Source organism: Cnephaeus nilssonii, assembly GCF_951640355.1.
Source record: "Cnephaeus nilssonii genome assembly, chromosome: 11".
NCBI lineage: Eukaryota > Metazoa > Chordata > Mammalia > Chiroptera > Vespertilionidae > Cnephaeus > Cnephaeus nilssonii.
In genome coordinates, this window is record NC_137082.1 from 34,343,496 (window position 1) to 34,364,533 (window position 21,038).

At 56.2% G+C, this 21,038-nt stretch overlaps 1 protein-coding gene across 1 annotated transcript; it reads left to right on the top strand.

Annotated features, from left to right (window-relative positions):
- Window positions 1-465: 465 nt before the first annotated feature.
- BPIFB2 (BPI fold containing family B member 2) lies at window positions 466-16,148 on the top strand (the record flags this gene model as incomplete). Its single annotated transcript, XM_079783764.1, has 15 exons — window positions 466-574; window positions 2,776-2,869; window positions 4,750-4,854; window positions 5,584-5,730; window positions 7,047-7,107; window positions 8,770-8,830; window positions 11,067-11,158; window positions 11,402-11,587; window positions 11,816-11,869; window positions 12,434-12,604; window positions 13,087-13,154; window positions 13,305-13,350; window positions 14,114-14,177; window positions 14,498-14,574; window positions 16,107-16,148. 15 exons carry the CDS (start codon window positions 466-468, stop codon window positions 16,146-16,148), a joined length of 1,377 nt encoding a protein of 458 aa, XP_079639890.1.
- Window positions 16,149-21,038: the final 4,890 nt, after the last annotated feature.

Here is a 21,038-nt window from a genome sequence, read left to right on the forward strand (position 1 = left end):
AAGATGGGGACAGGAGCCACCCCAGGTCCCCCCCTGGCTGGGGTTGGACAGCTGGACCCCAGAATGGGCTGTCACACTGGCATCTGGTGACCCAGCCCTGGGCCGCAGGGTGGTGGCCTGGGCTTCAGTCTCCCCATCTGTGAGTCTCCCCATCCCCCTCGGCATGGCTTGGGTCCTGCAGCAGCCCTATTTTTTCTGTGTGGCTGTAGGCAAGGCCATGTCTTCCCTGGGCCTAGGGGCCATTTCCAAACCAGATCCCTCGTGGTTCCTGACAAAGTAGGCTGGGGAAGGTGATTCTTCCAATGCAGAGACGCAAGCCTGTGCGTGGGGCCCGGGGTAGGGCTGGGATCACCATTCAGGGCTTTTGACCTCTGGCTGGGAGTGGGATCTGGACAAGCTCCCTGATGCTTGTCCCCACCCCAGCCCGCAGATTTTTGGGGGGCAGCGGCCAGGACAAGGACTGCCATGGCTCAGGCATGCAGGCTGGGCCTGCTGCTGGCGCTGCTGTTGCCCGTGGTCGGCGCCTCCTTGCCGAGCACCGTGGTCAGACTCAACAAGGCGATGCTGAGCTACGGTAAGAGATGTGCCACTGTGCTGTCCCACGTGTGTCTGTCACGAGCATGTGCGAGTGAGTCCATGTCAGCATGTATGTACAATTCTAAGTGTGTGCATGTCCCTGTGAACTCAAAAGCCCCCGAGGACCCGGATCTTATCTGTCACTGTGTCCCTGGCTCCCAGTTTCTGACACAGCGCTTCTCAACCAATGTTACATGAATGCATGAGTGGGGCGTATGTGGTGCCCCATATGCAAGTGTGCTGCGTGATTGTGCTCACGGGCCTAAGTGGGGTAGGCATGGGTCAGTTTGGCAACTTTGGCTTGTGTGTGTCTGTGTGTAAGTTTGAAAATTCATGGAGATGTATCCACATATGTACTCGAGTGTCGGGTGGGTGCCTAACCATGGGCATGTGTGCAAATGCCATGGTGCATGGAGGTGTGTGTGGCTGCGCGCCATATGTGTGCATGGGGGTGTCTGTGTGTACATGCGTGCTGGGGAAGGCATGTCTAGCACGGCACTGGGGGAGCGTCCTGGAGTTAGATCCCTGCTGGGCTCACAGTGAGAACTATCCCCTCACCCGGCCCAACCTAGGCCTCTGTCCTATGACCCCACCTCATCCCCTGGGGAAGGCACAGTGAGGAAACCTAGGCCCAGGGCGGGACCAGCGCTGCCCCCCAGCTGCCCCTGGGAGGCTTTCGAGGTCTTGAAGCTGGGCTAGGGGTGAGACATCAGAAGCTGCTTCTCCTGAGGCCAGACTACAGGGTGAGGGACTCGGGCCAGAGGGTCGGAAGGACGGTCAGTGGCCGCGGCCACGAAGCAGTGAGGCAGTGGCTCAGGGAAGCAGCAGGGTCCCCTGGTGCGGACACAGCCTTTCAGCACCTTGTATCTGGGCAGATAGGCAGGTGAGGAAAGGGGTCAGTGATCCATGTTACAGAGTGGCTGGCACGCGGCCCCAGGCACGGATGCCTGCGGGTGGGGACAGGAGGCCACTGCCCTCCGCCGGCCACCTTCTCTCCACCTCGCCCATGTGAGCCTCCTTTGTCCAGGAGCCTCCAGGTGCACCTGCCTGTGTTTGTTTTGTTCTGGGCGGAAATCTGGCAGGAGGCCCATGCCCTACACACCTTTCCACGGCCAGGCCGCCTGGCTTCTTAACAGGGTCCTCCATCTCCTGCCAAACCCCCTAGAGGTCAAGAACGCATTGTAGAGGAGGTCCAGAGGCCTGGGTGTGAGTCTCGGCTCGGCCACGGAGGGTCAGGCTGGAGAGTAGGGCATTGGGGACCTAGAGACCACTGCCTTTATGCTTGGGTCTGGGGAAACCGAGGCCCAGAGGCCCAGGGACTTCTCCAGGTCCCACAGTGAGTCTGAGCGGAGTTCGGGCCTCTCAACCCTTCATTTGATGGTGCTTTCTCGCAGCTCCACCCCCCTCTTTTAATTCCACTCACATTTAGTCAGCACCTCCCCCGGCCCAGCAGGACAGGTGTGAGGAAACCCAGGGCTTTGGGCGCCAGGGGTTTCGGCCCTGATCTGACTTCTCCTCTCCAGGTGTCCTCACCTCTTGGTAAACTGGGCATCATTCAGTACCTACGGCATAGAGCTGTGAGGAGCAGCCTGGCACAAAGGAGGCACAATAGAATGGCAGCCACTGCTATCCCCAAAAATACACAGCAACGGGGAGAGCTACCATTAATTGTGTGCTGAGTCGTCACAAGGACCCTATGGGATGGGTACCATTATAATCGCTGCAAACTTAAAGGCAAGGAAACTGAGGCACAGAGCAGCCACACAGATAGTAGCAGAGCTGAGATTTGCACCCAGAACCTGAGGGACTCCAGAGTTCTCAGCCTCCAGCCCTCAGACCTTCCCGCCCCTGTTTGATGGGGAGGCCCCTTGGTTTGGGGCACCAGAGGAGGTGGGACCCATTCAGAGTCTTGCAAAAGGGCAAAGGCTGTTATTGTTTCTGAGGAGCAGCGTAGAACAAGTAGGATCTGGAGAGACAGAGAGAGGGGGAAAGGCATGCCTTTTGGGGCTGGTGTGAGAAGTCCCCCCGAGGAGGGCTTGTGGGGAGGCAGCCGGCTCCCGTCCATCAGCCCCGTGACAAGCCTTCCCATTCCAGTCTCTGAGGCCTCTCCGCTCAGGCCTCGGGGCAGATGGTGGGTGGTGTGGTCTCCCTGGGTGGCTCCGGAGAGCAGCCTAACCTCGCCCTGCTCTGGCCTCACAGTGTCCGAAATGGGGAAAGCCCCCCTCCAGCGGGCCCTGCAGGTCACTGTCCCGCATTTCCTGGACCGGAGCGGAGAGGTGCTCCAGCCCACCAGGTGAGTGCTCCCGTCCTCCGGATGAGGTACGCCCGCCACCAGGCGAGCAGTCCCACCTGGCAGGTGCGTGCTCTCACCACCGGGAACACTGGGAAGATTGCTCCAGCCTCCTAGTCTATAGGGAGTGCTTCCCTCACCAGGCTGGATACTCCCACCCACTAGGTGAGTGGCCACAGGGGGACTTAGGAGATGGGCCCCAGGTGGAGACATAGGGGACTCGTGCCTCTGAATTGGTAGATTTCTGCCGCGAGGAGCCAAGACTGGGTCCCCAGAGCTGGCAGGACTCTTGGCTCCTTCCTCCGAAAGCTAGGCACTGAATTTAGGGCACAGGCCTGAGCCTACCTTACCTCCACACCCCCTTGTAGTGCATAGAGACTCAATGACAGAGACAGGGAGGGGCTGGGCCAGTTGACCCCATCCATGTGGGCGCACAGACGCACTCTTGCCAGATCTTTGGATTCCCAAGGGAAGTTGTAAAATCTATTAATCTTTGAATGATGGCAACTAAGTAAACATTTTTAGACTTTAAAACACTGGGTGGGTAAAAGAGCAGCTGGAGAGACTCCCAGTTTGAGGCCCTGCAGCTGGTTGGTAATGGTGGAGAACTGGGCACGACATCAATACCCAAAATCAAGATGCCTACATGATTTGTACTCTGGTGACACCACAGACAGTGCGCTGCTATCCCATCTAATAAAAGAGTAATATGCAAATTGACCATCACTCCAACACACAAGATGGCTGCCCCCATGTGGTCAAAGATGGCTCCCCCATGTGAACACAAGATGGCCAGCAGGAGAGGGCAGTTGGGGGGGGACCCAGGCCTGCAGGGGAGAGCAGTTGGGGGGGGGACCAGGCCTGCAGGGGAGGGCAGTTAGGGGTGACCAGGCGGGCAGGGGAGGGCAGTTAGGGGCAATCAGGCTGGCAGGGGAGCAGTTAGGGGGTGATCAGGCTGGCAGGCAGAAGCAGTTAGGGGCAATCAGGAAGTCAGGCAGGCGAGCAGTTGGGAGCCAGCACTCCTGGATTGTGAGAGGGATGTCCGACTGCCCGTTTAGGCCAAATGGTCAGTTGGACATCCCTCAAGGGGTCCCAGATTGGAGAGGGTGCAAGCTGGGCTGAGGGACACCCCCCCCTGTGCATGAATTTCGTGCACCAGGCCTCTAGTTTAAATATAATGCTAAGAGTCCTTGCTTGTAGATGTGGGAACACACCTAGGGCGGTTGTCAAGTGAAAAGATTCAGGTTCTAGGTCAGCCTGTGGCCTAAGGATGGAGGGATGTTACCCAAGTGCTAACAGTGAGAGTTTCTGAGGGTGGAGTTTTGATGTGACTTTTAAAATTTATACCATTTGTAGTGTCTGAATCACCTGCCCCTCACTACTATGCAGGGAAAAAAATGACTTTCATTTAGAAAAAAAGAGAAATTTTAGGCTAGTTGAAAAGTGCTGAGCAATCAGAACAGACAGCTTTGAAGGGAGTGAGTTTTCCGTTGCTGGAGGGCTCCAAGCCCAAGTGATTGACTGGAATGGTATAGGGGGAGTTCTGCCTTCTGTGGATCTTGAAGTCTTTCTTTCCCCACCTTCCCAGCTTTCTAGACCTCAGTCAGACACTAAAATCCCTCCAAGACCTGAGAAATCGTCTCACCCAATTCCTGTCCAGGGCTAGGGTCCTCTCTGCATCTTTTTCTTACAACCGGGCTGCCCATCCATGGCTTGCATGCCCCTAAGACGGAGAACTCACTGCCTATCCCTCACCCCATGTTTCCAAAGGCGTTCTTTATAACACCGACAGTGTGGATACGGATATGGCTCAGAGTGCCCACCCCAGAGTCCGTTCCATGGTTTCATGGGAGCTGCCTTGTCACCTCCACTCCTACCTGCAGGGTCCAGATTCTGAATGTCCAGGTGCTCCGCCTTCAGCTGAAATTCGTTGATGATTTTGGGGTACGCTTGTTTGCAGCAGCCAATTTTACTATCAAGGTCTTTCGGTGAGTGAGTCTCCTTGTTGCGGGGGGCAGGGAAGGAGGATTTTCAGGGACAATCAGAGTCATTTCACTTTTCCAGCCCTCAGTTTTCTCCTCTGTAAAATGGGATGAATCTTCACAGCAAGACTACGAGGGTTGAAGGGAAGGGATTCGTTGCTGTAATGAAAATTACGCCTCCCTTTCACAGTGCAAGGCACATACTAGGTGCTCAATAAACATAACTATTAGAATTATTTCTGTGCATCAGTCACTGCATATTCATTTAAGTTTCAAACTACGAGCTGGGCCTTCAGAGAGATCTCTTACTGGTATTCTGACTCCTCTGTCCTGACACTACCATTTTAATTAGGCTTCCTGTGGGCCAGGCTGCAGGAGGGTGTTTTCACATGACTCCCTCATGGAAAACTCAGCACAGCCTTCGAGATCGGTACCCCCAGTCTTATGTCCACTTTGCAGAAGAGGAAACTGAGGCTCAGCATGGGGAATGACTGGCCCAGGGTCTTGTGGTGAGAGTTACGGGGAACCAGAGTTCAAACCTATCCACTAGGTATAGGTGTGACCCTGAGTGGAGTTTGGGGCACTCAGGTGGGGTCATTTTGTGCTGAGTGGGGGTCCTGCCTGTATCAAGTCGGGGGGAGGCAGGCTTGGTCTGTGGGTTTACAGGATCTCGCATTGGTCAAGGGGGGCTCTGCTGGGCGGTGCTGCTGGGGCTCAAGAATGGCATCTCCGTAGAGTCCCAGAGCCCCTGGAGCTGGTCCTGCCCGTGGTACTGCTGGCTGATGCCCGTGTGGACCAGGGCTCCATCGGGACCCCCGTGGTCAGCATCTCCTCCTGCTTCTCACTCTTCAACAACGCCGTCGTGTTAGATGGCGGTCACAGGTGGGTGCCTGGGCTGCGGTCATTTCTTGAGCTTCCTACTCAAGCCTTCATCCGATCGCCACCACGGGCCTAGAGATCTCCAGTGTCACACCTGTTTTATGGCTGAGCACACTGAGCCTCAGAGAGGGGGAAGGACTTGCCAAGGTCACACAGTGAGTATGCAGCCCCTGCCCGTGTCCCCTCCGCCTCCCGGCCCTGCACCATGTGACAATGCACACAAACATACTATTTTTGGAAGGGTTCTGGGCTGATGCCTCTTTTAGGGACTGCAGAGATGGGGAGCCTGAGGCTCAGGGGGACTGGCTCCTGCCCAGCTCTCACCTGTCCTCACCTGCAGCTAGCAGCAGCTCCCGCCTCCTGAGCGCCTGCTGCGTGCTGGGTCCGGTCCAGGCCCTTTCTGTCTCACAGTAATCCCACCAGGAGGGTGCCGGTATCGCCCTCATTTTGCAGAATGACAAACTGAGGCACAGAGCAGTTAAGTGACTTGCCTCAGATCACACAGCTGGCAAACGGTGGAGTTCAATCCCCCACAGGCTGACTAACCTACGGCTTGGGAATCCCCTGCATTACGCCTACACCTTCCCACATGTGGGCAGGGCTCACTGAGGCGGGTGAGCATTTCAGAGGGACTTTTTCCCAGGGAAGAGTTGGGTATAAATTCATTCATGCTTATGTCCCATGATCACCGTGTGGAACTCACATCCCTTCGCAGTCCTCCCGGGTGGTGGCTGTTCACAGAAATGGAAACCCCGAGGTGGATGGCATTAAAAGCACCAATGCCGTTCTTCCACCTCCCCCAGGGGCACTTGAGTGAATTTGGGCGGCAGCTTGGAGCAACATTTTAGCAGGTTTCCTAGGAATCCCTGTTAGACCCACCTCTCATTGCTCAGAGGGGACGGGCCCAGAGCCAGGAGGGGACGTTCTAAACGTGCCGCAGAGAACTGGAGCCCAAGCAGGCGGCAGCCCCCCTTCACTGGGCTCCGAGTAGCCACGGAGCCAGGTGGCCACGGACATGGCGGGGCCCAGCTTTCCCAACGCCCTGTCTCTCTCCCCCCAAACGTAGCCTCATTTTCACGTCTCAAACCTTGAGCCACTTCCAAACCTTGAGACCAACGACCTCTTCTGTGAGGCTCAGTTTCCTCATCTCTGGGGGCACTTGTGCCAGCGCTGTGTCCAGCCCCTGGCAGGTGTGGAGTGGGAATCGCTGGCCCCTGACCGAGGGGAGAGACTCGGCTCCCGGACTGTGGCTCTGCCAAAGGAGACAGGCCCCCGCACTGGCCCGGAGCTCAGGGGCCTTGTCTGTGTCTCTCCCTTAGTGCGGCCCCTGCGCTGCTGGCCCGGGTGCAGAAACACATCAAAGCCGTCCTGCGCAACAAGGTAAAGGACTCCTGGCGGGTCTCTGGGGAAGGAAAGCATCGCTGTCCTCAGCAGGCGTGTGAATGCAGGGGGAGGCAGGCACAGGGGGGAGCAGGCACAGGGGGGAGGCAGGCACAGGGGGAGGCAGGCACAGGGGGAGGCAGGCACAGGGGGAGGCAGGCACAGGGGGGGGGAGGCAGGCACAGGGGGGAGGCAGGCACAGGGGGGATTGCAGGTACATGGGGGAGGCAGGCACAGGGGGGAGGCAGGCACAGGGGGGAGGCAGGCACAGGGGGAGGCAGGCACAGGGGGAGGCAGGCACAGGGGGGAGGCAGGCACAGGGGGGAGGCAGGCACAGGGGGAGGCAGGCACAGGGGGGAGGCAGGCACAGGGGGGAGGCAGGCACAGGGGGAGGCAGGCACAGGGGGGAGGCAGGCACAGGGGGAGGCAGGCACAGGGGGAGGCAGGCACAGGGGTATTGCAGGCACAGGGGAGGCAGGCACAGGGGGGAGGCAGGCACCGGGGGGATTGTGATGGTTGCTGCTTGTTTTTCTTTAGAAGGCCCTGAGGGGGCTCCTCGACTTTCCCCATCAGAGTAGGAAAGAGGTGTCCAGAGCAGTGATGGGGGAGCCCAAAAAGGGTGGGTTTGGGGGTGGCAGGGGAAGGAGGCTCACTCTCTTGGGCCAGCCCCTACTTCATGCGAGAGGGTGGGATGGGGACAGTGCTCTCGGGGCCACGTGGCTGTGAAAATGAGGATGGACAAGGGCATGGGCCCGGAGCCAGATGTGGCCTGGGTTCGAATTCCTCTTCCCCTCAGCTGTGATCCTTGGACAAGTTGCCCAACCTCCCTCTGCCCCCGACTCCACACCTGCAAGGCAGAGAGAGGGGCTGGCTGTGGGGTGAAGTGCATTAACACCCATGGAGAGGTTGGGACCGTCTGGGCGGTGTGAGTGGTGCTGTCACTGTTACTGTTCTAGCTCTTGTCATGAGCTGCCTGTGGCTGACGTGGGCCCACTGCTGACAGAGAGCCAGTGCTCCATGCTGCCCCTCCTGCCCCATCCCCCCTCCTTTAAGAGGCAGGAGTAGAGACTAAGCTAACCCTCTGTGTGCCATCCCCCCATCTTGCAGATGAGAAAACTGAGGTTCGAGGGTGGAGGAGGCACAGCCTGACCTGGCCCTCTCCTCTGTCTCCTGGCCATGCCTGGCCAGCCTCACCAGCTCTAGCCTGGAGCAGACAGTGGCCACCCCAGGCCTTGCAGTCTCTCCCCTGCCCCACCTTCTATCACAGTGACCCCAGCTTAATACGCTTCTCTGGCTGCCCACTCTGCCCAGGAGAGCACTGGGCTCCCTGGCCTGCCTCCACCATGGATACCATCCTTCCACCAGTTGGTCCTCTATGCAGCAGGCTCCCTGCCTCTATTGCCCAGGCCCTGCTCTGGCCACCTCTGCTGTACCCCACAGTCCTGTTCTTTCCTCGATACCCAGGGGGCCCAGCTCCCCCTCTGACTCTCTGGTGCTCACATGAGGTGCCTGAAGATGCCCACTGGTGGTGGAGGAAGGCAGGGATTCCAAGCCTTGGGGTCCAGTTTGGGGAGACTTCCAGACTGGGACCCTAGATCCTCCCGACTTGCCTCCTCCAGCCCTGAGTGCCGCCCTAACCCAGGCTCCTCTGTCTTGTCGCAGATGTGTCTGAGCGTCTCCAACCTCGTGCAGGGCCTCAATGTCCACCTGGGAACTTTAATTGGTAAGACCTGGGAGTCCAGGGGGAGAGGGAGGGGGACATCTGAGACCCTCTGAGGCCCTTATCACCCATCAAAATCCCCCTCTGGGTCAGGGTAGACTGCTGGGAGGTCAATTGTAGGATGACTGAACTATTATTATTATTATTATTATTATTATTATTATTATTTTAAATATATTTTTATTGATTTCATAGAGGAAGGGAGAGGGAAAGAGAGATAGAAATATTAATGATGCGAGAGAATCATTGGTCGGCTGCCTATTGCACGCCCCCTACAGGGGATTGAGCCCACAACCTGGGCACATGCCCTGACCGGGAATCGAACCATGATCTCCTGGTTCATAGGTCGATGCTCAACCACTGAGACACGCAGGCCAGGCTGACTAAACAATTATTGATGGAATCTGGGGGAATCTCAAAAAATTCTAGAATGTCTTTGAATGTTTAGTGCATGTATGCGTGTGTGTGTGTGTGTGTGTGTGTGTGTGTGTGTGTGTGTGTAGGGTAGTGCATGCTATTTGCAATGGCCTCCTCCCCAGTCTGGAGAGTCAGAGACCCCTGCTCCCCTGGTGGTGCTCCCACATCTCCCACATTCTTTGCTGGACTCTCTACCTCTCCCCCTTTCAGGGCTCAGGTCCTTATATTCCATTTCCTCCTGGAGGTCCCACAGGCTCCTCCCACTCAGCACGTGCTCAACAGAACTCAAGCTCTTCTGCTCCCAAGTGCCCCTCTCCTGTTTCCCCTCAGGGGCCACCACTGTCCGGAGTCACAGCTCCTTCTCTCCACTTTCCACGGGGCTTGTCCCACCTCTGGTTTTCCCAGGGGTCCTCATTACCAGGGAGTACTAGGAGCGCACTAGCGGAGACCCTGTCTTAGGCTAACCCCCCAGGAACAGATCCTGAGATGAGATTTTAGTGTAAGTGGCTCACTGGGGGTGGTTCCAGGTGCACTGGTTGGGGAGGGGAGCAGTCAGACAGGGGAGGCCTGTTAATGAGCAGGCACTGCCCTTGGGGAGCTCCTGACACTGAGCAGCACACCTCTAACATCCTCCCCGTGTGTCTACCAGCTCCCACCAGTCACTGGTCTCTTCCCCACCACCCCGCACCTTCCCCTCCCTCAGATGAAGTCCCAGGTGCTGGCAGCCACAAAGCACAGTCCACTTAGAAAGGTGGCCACAGTTCACCTTAAACAAGGCCCCATCAGGACTTCATCTTACAATCTGAAACTAAAAGCTATGAAAGCAGGTCAGCCTCATTTTCTTTTTAGCAGTTTAAATATTTATCAACGTTTAAGAACTATCTGGCAATGACCTGCCTGCCCATCTCCACACAGATCAAGGAATGCATCCTTGTTGACAGGTTCTCAGGGAGCCCTGCGGACAATCCAGGGCTTCCTCTGTCCGCCCCCCTTCCCCTGCCCCCCGCCCCCCCGCCCCAGCCTCTTTGGAAGCTGCTCCTATCTGAAGCACACTTTCTCCTGTCCGATGGCTTTGCCTGGGATTCTGGTGTTTCTCCCATGCTGCTGTCATGGACTGCGAGGTCCAGAGCTGGTGACTATTGGCAGCTGCACTTGGCAGTTGGTTTGCTTTGCCTTTGAGACAGGGGTTTGCATCTAACACAACCCTGGGGCCGGTGCTGTGCCTTTTGAGTGCCTGTAGGAGGCAGTATGATTAGGGGGAGAGAGGGTAGCTTTGGAGTTGGATGGACCTGGTATACAATCCTGGACAGAGTTGAACTCACCAAACTTTGTGCGCGCACACGTGTGTGTGTGTGTGTGTGTGTGTGTGTGTGTGTGTGTGTGTACGTGTGTGAGAAATGGGCTCCTAACCTTACAGCTGTGGTGAGGATAGAACGAGAGAGTGTAAGTCTAATGTCTGGACCTTGGTAAACGTGAACTCTCTTCCTTTTCCGTGGCTCCTTCTTGCCTTCGGCAGGGGGTGTTTGTACCTAGTGTGACCCGTCTCCTTCCTTCTAATCTGCGGTCTTCGGTCTTCCATTGATTGGGAGAGCGGACACTAAAACTGTTAGAATTGTGTCTGAACTAAGAATCAACAGGTGGTGAGTGGCCGAATCCTTGGTGTGTGCACTTTGCAACTTAAGTTTGCTTACTCAGGGGCCTTTTCCCACCGCGTTTGTTCCTTGGCCTGGGTCTGGCTAAACAAGGTAGTCAGGTGGTTGAGTTTTCTGGGTAGATTAGACTAAGTGTGCCGTCTGTTCTTCTTCATTCTGGTTTCATTCAGGCCTGAAGCCTGTGGGTCCGGAGTCCCAGATTCGCTACTTCATGGTCAATAAGCCCACCATCACGAAGGACTACATTTCCTTGGATATCAACGTAAGTGCCTCCTTGCCATCCCAGAGCCGGAGGCTGGTTGCCTCTGGAGTCCTTGGTGTTCTGGAAGATTCCTAAAAGAGCAGGGGAGCTGAGGAGAGAAGGCCTGGAATGGCATTCCTGGTGTGCACAGGACACATGGCATCCTGGGCTGGGTGGCATCTCAGAGCCCGGGTTCTGTGATGGAGCCCTCTCATCTCCCTGCGGACGCCCCGCTGCTTGTTCCTTCTCCCCCCACCCCCACAGGCTGTTCTCTTCCTTCTGGGCAAGCCCATCGTCCTGCCTGTGAATGCCACCCGCTTTACGCTGCCAGAGCACGTGGGCACCAATGGTGCCATGGCAACCGTGGGCCTCTCCCAGGACCTGTTTGACTCTGCCCTCCTGCTGCTGCAGAAGGCTGGTTCCCTCAACATGGACATCACAGGAGAGCTGGTGAGGGTCAACCTGCTGTCTGGGGCATGTGGGGTAGGTGTGCCCCTGTGGTCCAGCCTGGGGAGACCCCCCACAGAGGCCAAAGCATGAGTGGGTGAGGTGGCTGGAGCGTTGGGGCCAGAGGGAGGCCGTTAGAAGGTTTACATGAGGGTTGAGGGGAGGCAAGTCATGGCCTAGCTTGGGGAGCTGCCACCCTAAAAGCTGTCATGCGTGGGGGACTGATTTCAGAAGTCGGATGACAACCTGCTGACCACCTCTGTGCTGGGCCAGATCATCCCCGAGGTTGGTAACATTTCTGGTCATTTTGGGAGTCAAGACTCAGGATTGGGATGGGGGACTCTCTAGGCTGTGGGATCTCTGCTGGCTCATATCTATCCCAAGTGGGGTTCAGCTGCACTCCCCCCCATCTCAGGCATGGCCCCTCCTGCTCAGACACCGTGCTATTTCCTCCTCTATGGAGGAATGCCCACGCACTGTCTCTGCTTGTCATGTTCTTTCTGCTTCCATTTCCTTACCCATCTTTAAAACCACGCCAGGGAATTACCTCCTGGAGGAGGACCCCATGCCTCCTCTTGTCCTGGAGGCTCCTGGAGCTTCCATGGCTCCCGAGCTTCCCTCCCTCCTGGCACATCTTCCCTCCCTCCTGGCACAGGCCATGCCTCTCTTTATGCTTATCATCCCATCAGACCCGCATGCCTGAGGGCAGGGGCCTCGGATGGTCCCACCCCTGAGAACCAGTAATGTACAAATGATGGCTTGATCAGCATCAGAGGAATGATGAGTGGAGAGCCCACCCAGCCTTTGCCGCCAGGTGGCCTTCTCTCTCTCTCCCCCCTGGCTCCCCAGGTGGCCCGTCAGTTCCCTGAGCCCATGCCCGTGGTGCTCAAGGTGCGGCTGGGTGGCACGCCTGTGGCCACACTCCATCCCAACAATGCTACACTGCAGCTGCAGCCCTTAGTGGAGGTCCTGGCCTCCGCCTCCAACTCGGCTTTCCACTCCCTTTTCTCCCTCGATGTGGTGAGTGAGGTGGGCTGGGTGGGGCTGGCAGGGAGGGATTGTCAGGGAGACCTCACTTCCTGCCCCAGGCTCCTCATTTGCTCTGCTCTATCCACACTGGCCTCCTTGTTATTCCTTCAATGTTCCAGAATATTTCTGCCTCAGGACCTTTGCACGGGCCATACCCTGTGCCTAGGATACTCTTCCCCTGGCTCTTGCTAGGGCTGGCTTCTCTTCTTTCAGGTTTCAGCCTAAATGTTGTAGCCTTCCTCTAGGTGGCCTTTCGGGACCACCCTGAGAAAGATGGTCCCTATCAGCCTGTTGGCACCCACTACTCTCTGAAGGGATTCCATCTGGTTGCGTTGGTTATTGTTCACCACTGGCCAGGGAAGTGGGGGACCTGAATGAGTGGGGGCATGGGTGGGAGGTGGGGTCACTGGTGGCCCGCGGAAAGGTCTCACTTGGCCCTGTGCCCTTTGACCCTGCTCTCCCCACTCACCCAGGCAGTAAACCTTAGCCTCCAGCTCTCTGTGTCCAAGGTGAAGCTTCAGGGGACCACATCTGTGTTGGGGTAAGTGAGGCCTCCTGGGCCTAGCAACCTCAGTGTGTTCCTCTGTGCAATGGCTCACAACTACCCATCACAGAGCCTTGGATGTGGCAGTCATGGTACTGGGGTGCTGGGCACCAGGCCTCTTCCTTAACCCTCCTGCTTCCCTTTCAGGGAAGTCAAGCTCACTGTGGCCTCCTCCAATGTGGGCTTCATTGACGTAAGTATGGGGCCAGGGTCTCCAGAGTGGGGCAGGCCATGAGCCTGGGAAAGGGGTACATGTGTTCGTGTACTTGTGCACGCATGCATCTGTGTGTGCTACCACAACCAGGCTTCCTCCTGGGTGCTTGGCGACAGTGGTCAGTCAGAGTCCACCCATCGGCAGTCTTTCCCATGATGCCTGTCAGCCGGTCAGCCGGTCAGTCAGCCTTGGTTCTTCAGTGGGGTCAGTGTCAGTCAGTTGGCCTGCCTGTCACTCTGCCTGGTGGTCGATGACCTGTCAGCCCAGGAACCACTGAAACCATGGGTAAACTGGACAAGCCAGCATCCGATGGTGTTGGCTGCTCCGTCCGTCACGTGACATGGCTGGGCCAGCAGCCACCATGCATCCCTTTGTCCGTTGGCCTGCAAGTCTATATGCTCCATCAGTCTATCTATTGGTCAGTCCATCTGTCTGCCAGTCAGCACCAACAGGGCAGCCAGTCACCATGAGCAAGTGTCCGTCGGTCAGGCGCTGATCTCTCAGCCTCCTCTCAGGCTAGCGGTTCCTGGGTGCCTAGTGCTCAGAAGGCTGACCCAACCCTGGGGGTAGCTGGGCTCTGCCTGAAGCCAGGACAAGGGTGACCTGCCCTCCTCCCTCCCCCTGTGCCTCTGCCATCTATGCGTTCATCGGTGTGTTCATGTGTGGCCTGCCTGTCCATCTCTCCCGGACCCTTGCTGGGGTGGACCTACGGTCCTCCACTTCCCTGGCTCCGCGGCTGCAGACGGATCAAATACAGGCACTCGTGGGCAACGTGTTTGAGAAGCCCCTGCTGGACCACCTCAATGGTGAGCCCTGCCCTCCCCTCCGTGTGGTCCCGTTAGACCCCTCCTGTCCACCCCCACCCCAGGCCCCATCCGGCCCCTTTCCACCTCCCAGGCTCAGAGGGTCAGAGGGTGGCCACTGGAGTCCAGCTGCCTCTGTGCACACCTTGGCTCTGCTGTTTAGCAGCTGTGTGATCTTAGCCGAATTCCTTTCCCTTCCTAAGACTCCATTTTGCCTTCTGTAAAGTGGGTATAAACACGAGGACTTCAGCACAGACCTGGTTCCAGGCAGTGCTCTGTCACTGCCTTCCGGCTGAACTTGGTTTCTCTTTTCCTGCCTGTAGCTCTCTTGGGCATGGGGGTTGCCCTTCCCAACGTGGTCAACCTTCACTACGTCACTCCTGAGGTCTTTGTCCACCAGGTGAGAGATGGTGGTGGTGACCAGAGGGGTCTCCTCAGCCTGTGGAGGGAGGCTGGGCTTCGAGACATGGGGATCACCTCGTCCCTCTCTTCCCGCTAATGCAAACAGTGGGATCTCAGGGTCAGCCAGGCCTGGGGGTGCCCCCTGCTTCTGCCACGACCACCCCATGAATCCTTAGTTGCAATGAGATGGAAAACCCAGGATGTCAAGAGACACTGGTGGGAGGGTTTCACACACCCTTTAGTCCTCATCAAATATCATAGCAGGCCACAATCAGGGGCCTTCAATGTCCCTTGATTCTGTGCCCTGGGGGGGTTACAGCCCCTTTGGTGTCTGGGGAGGATGACAAAGGGGCTCCTTCTGGCTTTGTACATAAACCTCTGCAGGCTGGATGGGAGAAGGAACTCGGGAACCTTCTAAAATCACTTTCCTTGATCAGAAATTGTGGGCCCAGAGTGAAACTACGGTAAATCAAAACAGCTGCCTGGGTGAGATCCCACAGCTTCTTTCTGTTTCACCTGGGGCATAAAAGTTTAATATTCCTCCTAATTCACTCAACAAGACATGCATAGGACAGAAAGCTTAGCCAAGGTTCCTCAAGCCCAAAATCTGTATGTTATTCACCACCCTCCTCCCCAAGTGAGACCCACTGATGTCTCTCCGGAGAGGATATGCTTATTGCTTAAGAACTACGATACCAAGGCACTTGTGTGATCCACCTCCCTAAGAAGGAGCACAGAGAGCCAGGGCTATTAGTGGGGATTTCCCCAACGTTTCTCCAAACAAGCATGGTCAGTGCTGACCCACAAATCCTGGCAGCTGGGTCTTAGGTCAGAGGTCCCTAGACCAGTGCTGTTCGATAGAACTTTCTTCAAGGAGGGAACTCTGCACTGTCCAACACAGTAGCCACTATCAGCCACTGGGCATATGTGGCTCTTGGGCACTTGAAATGTGGCCAGTACAACAGAGGAGCTGAATTTTACATTTTATTTAATTTTAATTAATTTAAATGTAATGTGGCTAATGGCTACCATATTGGACCACATCAGAGCTACAGATGGGTAGGGACTTGGTCTGGCTTGTTGTCTGCTGGGTCCCCCAGCACCTGACACAGGGCTTGGCTCACAGTAAAGGCTCAGTGAAGATTTGCCGAATGAGTGAATGAATGAATGATCAGCAGGCCTCCAGGACATTTCTGCAGTGCGTTGTAGAGAGCAGAGGACCTATGGGGAGTGCCTGGCTCTGCTGGGAGACTTGGATTTGGAGGAGATACTCAATGGTCTGGACTCCCAATCATAAAACAGAGATGGTGCTGACCATGTATGGAGGGCTCTGTCCGCGTGGTCTCACAGCATCCTCATAGTAGCATTTTTGAGGTGGGTGCTGTTAGTGACAGAGTAGAAAACTGAGCCCAGAGACACACAGCAAGAGTGACAGAGCGTGAACTCAGAGCCAGGCTGACGGGATAGCTGGGGGTCCTACAGGTCCTTGTGTGGCCTCTGACTTGGCTCATGGTTTTCTCTGCCTTGCAGGGCTACGTGGTGATATCCAGCGGACTCTTCTACCTAAACTGAGGCAGGACCACGGGGAGGGCTGAGTGGGCCAGCTGTTTGCCCTGGGGATTCTCTTGCTTCAAGCCACTTAGGAAACCGAGGCAAAGCCACACCCAGTCCTCTCCTGCCAGCTGGATGGCCCAGGCGGGGTTGTTTAATCTCTGCTGCACGCCTGGGTTCCCCTCCTTCACTTCCTCCCATCCTGCCCCTCCCCCTCCTTTCTCCCCTCCCTCTTTCCTTACCTACCCGCTCCTTCCTCCTACCCCCTTCTTAGTGGGGAGCAAATTGCTTCTCCAGGCTGTACAGACCTATCCCCTCTTGCATTAAACATCTTCCCTTGAGCTGCAACTTTCAGCCACGCCCAGAGAACTCTTTGCATAACGGGGGCCAGTTCTCTACATGCAGTCCTGGGTCCTGTCTCTCCTTGGAGCCCCCAAAACTGCTCTGGAGAGGAAGAAGATAAGACCACATCTCTATTGACCTCATCTGTGGACTCCATTACCTCCTTGCCAAGGGGAGCTCATATTTTGAACGAGGACCCTGGAAGGCAACACAGATGACCTGGAAGTTTTGAACGCCACAGTGACACGTTAAGCACTGGGCCTACCTGGTGACATGCCCCATGCCTCTCCCCCTCTACAGTGTCACATCCATCTTGCTGCTAGGACCTCATAAGAGCCCTGTGAGTCAGGCAGGCAGGGTGTGGAGTCCCATGTCACAGATGCGGGAACGGAGGCCCAGTGAGGAAAGAAATGCACCCAGAGTCTCACCACTGGTGGCGGCTGATCCCTAGGACTCTTCGATCTTCCTAGAATCCAGACATAAAATGTCCAGTTCTCTCTTCCATTCACCAGCACCCCCACCTGGAGTTTGTCCTTGAGTCATGAGCCTCAGGTGACAGGGACTTCCCTGCCTTCTCATGTGGCTTCTCCATCTTTGGTTTACTCGGGTCATGAGAGAGTTTTGTTTTTTTTTTTTTGTCTGGAGGAGGCAGGATCCACCTCCTGAGCCTGAGGCCTCACTGAACATGTCTAAGTCCCTTTCCCTCTGGAAGCTCTTCGAAGTCAGTGGGTCACACATGATAGGATGGCTCAGGGCAGACCGAGGGATGCAAACACTAGCAACCAAAGCCCTGTGGTTTTCTCCCTAGCGATAAGCTAATCTCCTAGATACAGGGCTCCTGCTTTATGTTTCCCGGGGGAGGAAAGGGTGTCCCAATTTCCACCATCAGAAAGCGAAATCGTTGATACTGTCTGACACTAACCTCTCCCCCTGTATGCGTTATAGGCTCACCCCTAAAGTCTCAGTGTGAGACAGGCTGGGGGCTTGGACCAGCCCAGAGGCTTGGTGGGGAGGAGGTGATGGGGATGGGGCTGAAGGAGTGGAAAGGGGCGGACTGTGAAACCCAACCTCATTATTTCGCTCAGGATAGCATGGCCTTTATTTCATTTGGTTGCTTGTTAATTACTGAATGAATCCCACTTTTATTGGGACTTAATATAGGCTCAGCCCAAGGCTGAGGTGGTTTGGAATATGGGAGACAAAAGTTTTGAGACACAGACTGTTAGGTCCATGCCGAAAGGAGCCAAGAGATGTTGTGAGAGTTTAAGGAGTGAAAGGTGAGCATGGTGGGTGGTGCCCGCGGGCAGGCTAAATAGCCATCTCAGTCGGTGATGAAAGAACATTGAATTTATTTAAGGGAAGGGGCTGAGGGATGGGACACCCAAAGGGAAGGGCTGCACAGCACTGAGCCGAGGGGACACTGGGTCCATGACGGCAGCACCCCGGAGCTGGAGTTTCATCCTTCTATGCCGTCACTGGTGGGAAACTTGTGTCAGTGGGTCTGGGGGCTGAGCTGGCGGGCCTGGACGGCGGATGGAATGCAGGTGTGCAATCAGGTTCCTTCAAGACAGTTTCCATTCCTTGCATGGCCTGACTCCTGGTCTCCAGCAAGTTTTTCCTGGTCCTTCTTCTCTTGTGGCAGGAAGCTTCCGAATGGCCCTTAAGGATGGTATTGCCTACCGCCCTAACACAGACCCAGCCCATCAAGGTAGTAACAACCTATAAAAAGATCATGAGCTCAATATTTAAGGTCCATCTATTAAGCAGTCAGACCCATGATCCAATCTTCCTTCCATCTATTCATCTGCCCACCTTTCAATCCATACACCCACCCATCCATTTGTCGATTCATTCATTCATCTATCCTGACATTCATTTATTCAATCACTTTTCCCCAACCAGCTAGGTCTTTGTTTGCATATTACACAACATGATGTACTCTGTTGTATAATGTACTTTTAGGAGGAGGGGGTGAAGCGCCAGAGTCACGCTCTGTGCCGAGAAGGAAGCCGTGGTCTGTGGAAAGAGAGCTGGCCTAGTCCCTGAGGGACACGACTCAGTCCTTCAGTTAGAAATCACATAGCTTAAACAGGGGACGTTTAGTATGAAGAATGAGGAACTATGGGAAAAGAGTAACTCTAAGCTAGAAGGAAACTGTATGGGACTCAAGAGCTGAGGGAGAGAACCCAGGAAGGAAAAACCTGGAAGGGCTCAGACCTCCCTGGAGAGGGTGTTGCTCAGCCCCCTGGAGAGCAGAGGAGTTCGCTGTTTGGCCTGGTTGGAGCTGGCCCATGGCTGCTGGGCAAACCATGGGCAGCTAAGACCTTCAGAGAGCAGGTGCAAGGGCAGGGAGGTGGGGGGGGGGGTGGAGAGGGAGGAGCCCTGGGGACTGGTGGGGGTTGTGCTTGTTTTAGCATCTGTTCTGTGTGTGACTATGCAGAGGCACCGACACAGGGGTGGGGTACTGGATGGGCAAGAGGCCTTCAGCGTGGGTGGGCCAGGGGTGGGGGTGTGGTCTCTGTTCCCAAGGGTGGCATGGGGCTGAGGCTGCCAGGTTACAGAGGGATCTCATTCTGGGCCCCAGGAAAGACTGTTTCCTTAAAATAATTTTATTTATGTCTGGCCATTGGATCTTGGTTGGACCACTTTACTTCGAATTTAGGATAAGGGAGAATGGCATGCCTGTCCTTTTCCTGCTCAGAATTGCCCTTATTACTCGGCCCCCTCAGTATAAAGAGGATACAACAACAGCCCAGAGAGGCTGAGGGAGCGGGCCACACAGATCCCTGAACCCATGCAAGTAGGTTTCTCCAGCTTCCCATTACCCCATATCCGTCCTGCTCTCCCTCACCCCCCAATACCAGGATGGCTCTGGGAGGAGGCAGGGGGGGACAGATGAGCAGAGGCACCCTGGGTAGATTTGCATGCAGCAGGAGGGGAGGCCTGCCTGGCCCTCTGTCGGTTGGGTGAGGATCCGCAGGGATAAATCAATGCTGTCTGTAGACTTGCTGCTCCAGCTCAGGGCCCAGATCAGGATGCAGACTGGCTGGGCCAGCCTGGGTCCTCTTCCCCGGTCCCAACCCTGGTTTCAACCCCGCTGACCTCAGACAGGACCTTGCCCCAAACCCCCACCTCAGTGGCCCCAGGGGCACAATGGACGCAGTAGCTTCCTCAATCTTTCAGACCTGGGGGCTCCCTGTGGGTGGATGAGGAAAACCCCAGTCATTCAGAAGCACCCCCTTAAAGTACCCCAGTCAGGCCTCCCAAGGGCTTCGTGGAGAGCAGAGTAGAGGCTGGGCACCCCCGGCCTGGGTTCCAGCCCCAGCTCTGTGGCCAGCTCTCTGTGTGGCATGGAGCCACCCAGCCTTCACTGCCCTTCAGCTCTGGACACAGAGAGGAGCTCCCCAGCCCCTGGGTTCTCCTCCAGGAGCTGCCCCACCAGACAAGTAGCTCCTCGTGCCCCTTGTGAGTCTCAGGGGGCGCAGGCCTGATGGTCCAGCCTACCCCTGCCAGGCATTGGCACTTGACGGCCCCTCCTGAAACACCTTCCCCTGCCTTGCAGAGCTAGCTCTGCTCACCCTCAGACATCAGCTCCAACAGCCCCTGCTTCAGAGGCCCTTGGCTCCGATGATAACCCTGTTTTTCCCTTCCCACCATCCCCCTGGCTCAATGGCTTCCACCTCCCCAGAAATGACCTGGCTTTGTGGTTGGTGACCTGCAGAGTGCTCACCTCCCCCTGTCGTTGCTAGGAGCCCTCTCAGGACAAGAACCTCAACTGCCTGTTCACTGAAGCAACCCCACAGCCCTGCATAGGCCTGGCACACAGTAGGTGCTCGATAAATGTTTGTGGAAGGAATGTAAGAGTACCAACTGTGTGTCCAGCCTTGTGGGAGGCACTGGGTCCAGGGGAGGGAACAGGTGAGCCCTGATACGTGCTCCTGTGACCACTCCATCTCCCCCCTCCTCCCTCCTGCCCCGTCAGCACCTGCCCTCCTGTAGCCACCTAGGCTTCCCAACCGTCCTCCGTGCTATTTACATTGGAACAGATTAAAGGGTCACGTGAGCATCAGGGCTCCTATTCTTCAGGCCTCTAGATAATTATCTGGGCCTTATTAAACCCTTCATTATTCAAGCAGCTAATCAGGCTCCCGAATATAAGGGCTTCCTCTTCCCAGGGTCCAGAAGCAGGGGTCAGTCATCTGCAGGACGTCCCCAGACTCAGCAAGGTAAGGACAGGCCCCGCCTGTGGCTCTCTCCCCAGAGTGCCAGCGCTGTCATTTTACAGGTGAGAACACTGAGGCCCAGAGAAGGGAAGGGACTTGTCTGAGATGGCACAGCAAGCCAGCAAGTGGGTGGCAGGGCCAGGGCTTAGTTCTATGTCCTGATCCTCAGCCAGGGCTCCCCACTTGCCAGGAAGCCACTGGGCCTTGCAATCTTTAGGTTTTGTAGGACGGGCAAGATCAACGTGACAGCAGGTCTGAGGGGTCTCCTGCAGCTCCGTCGGAGGCCGAGGGAAGACCAGAGAAGCCCTGCTTTGCAGGAGCTCAGAGCTGAGCTGGGGCGACGGGG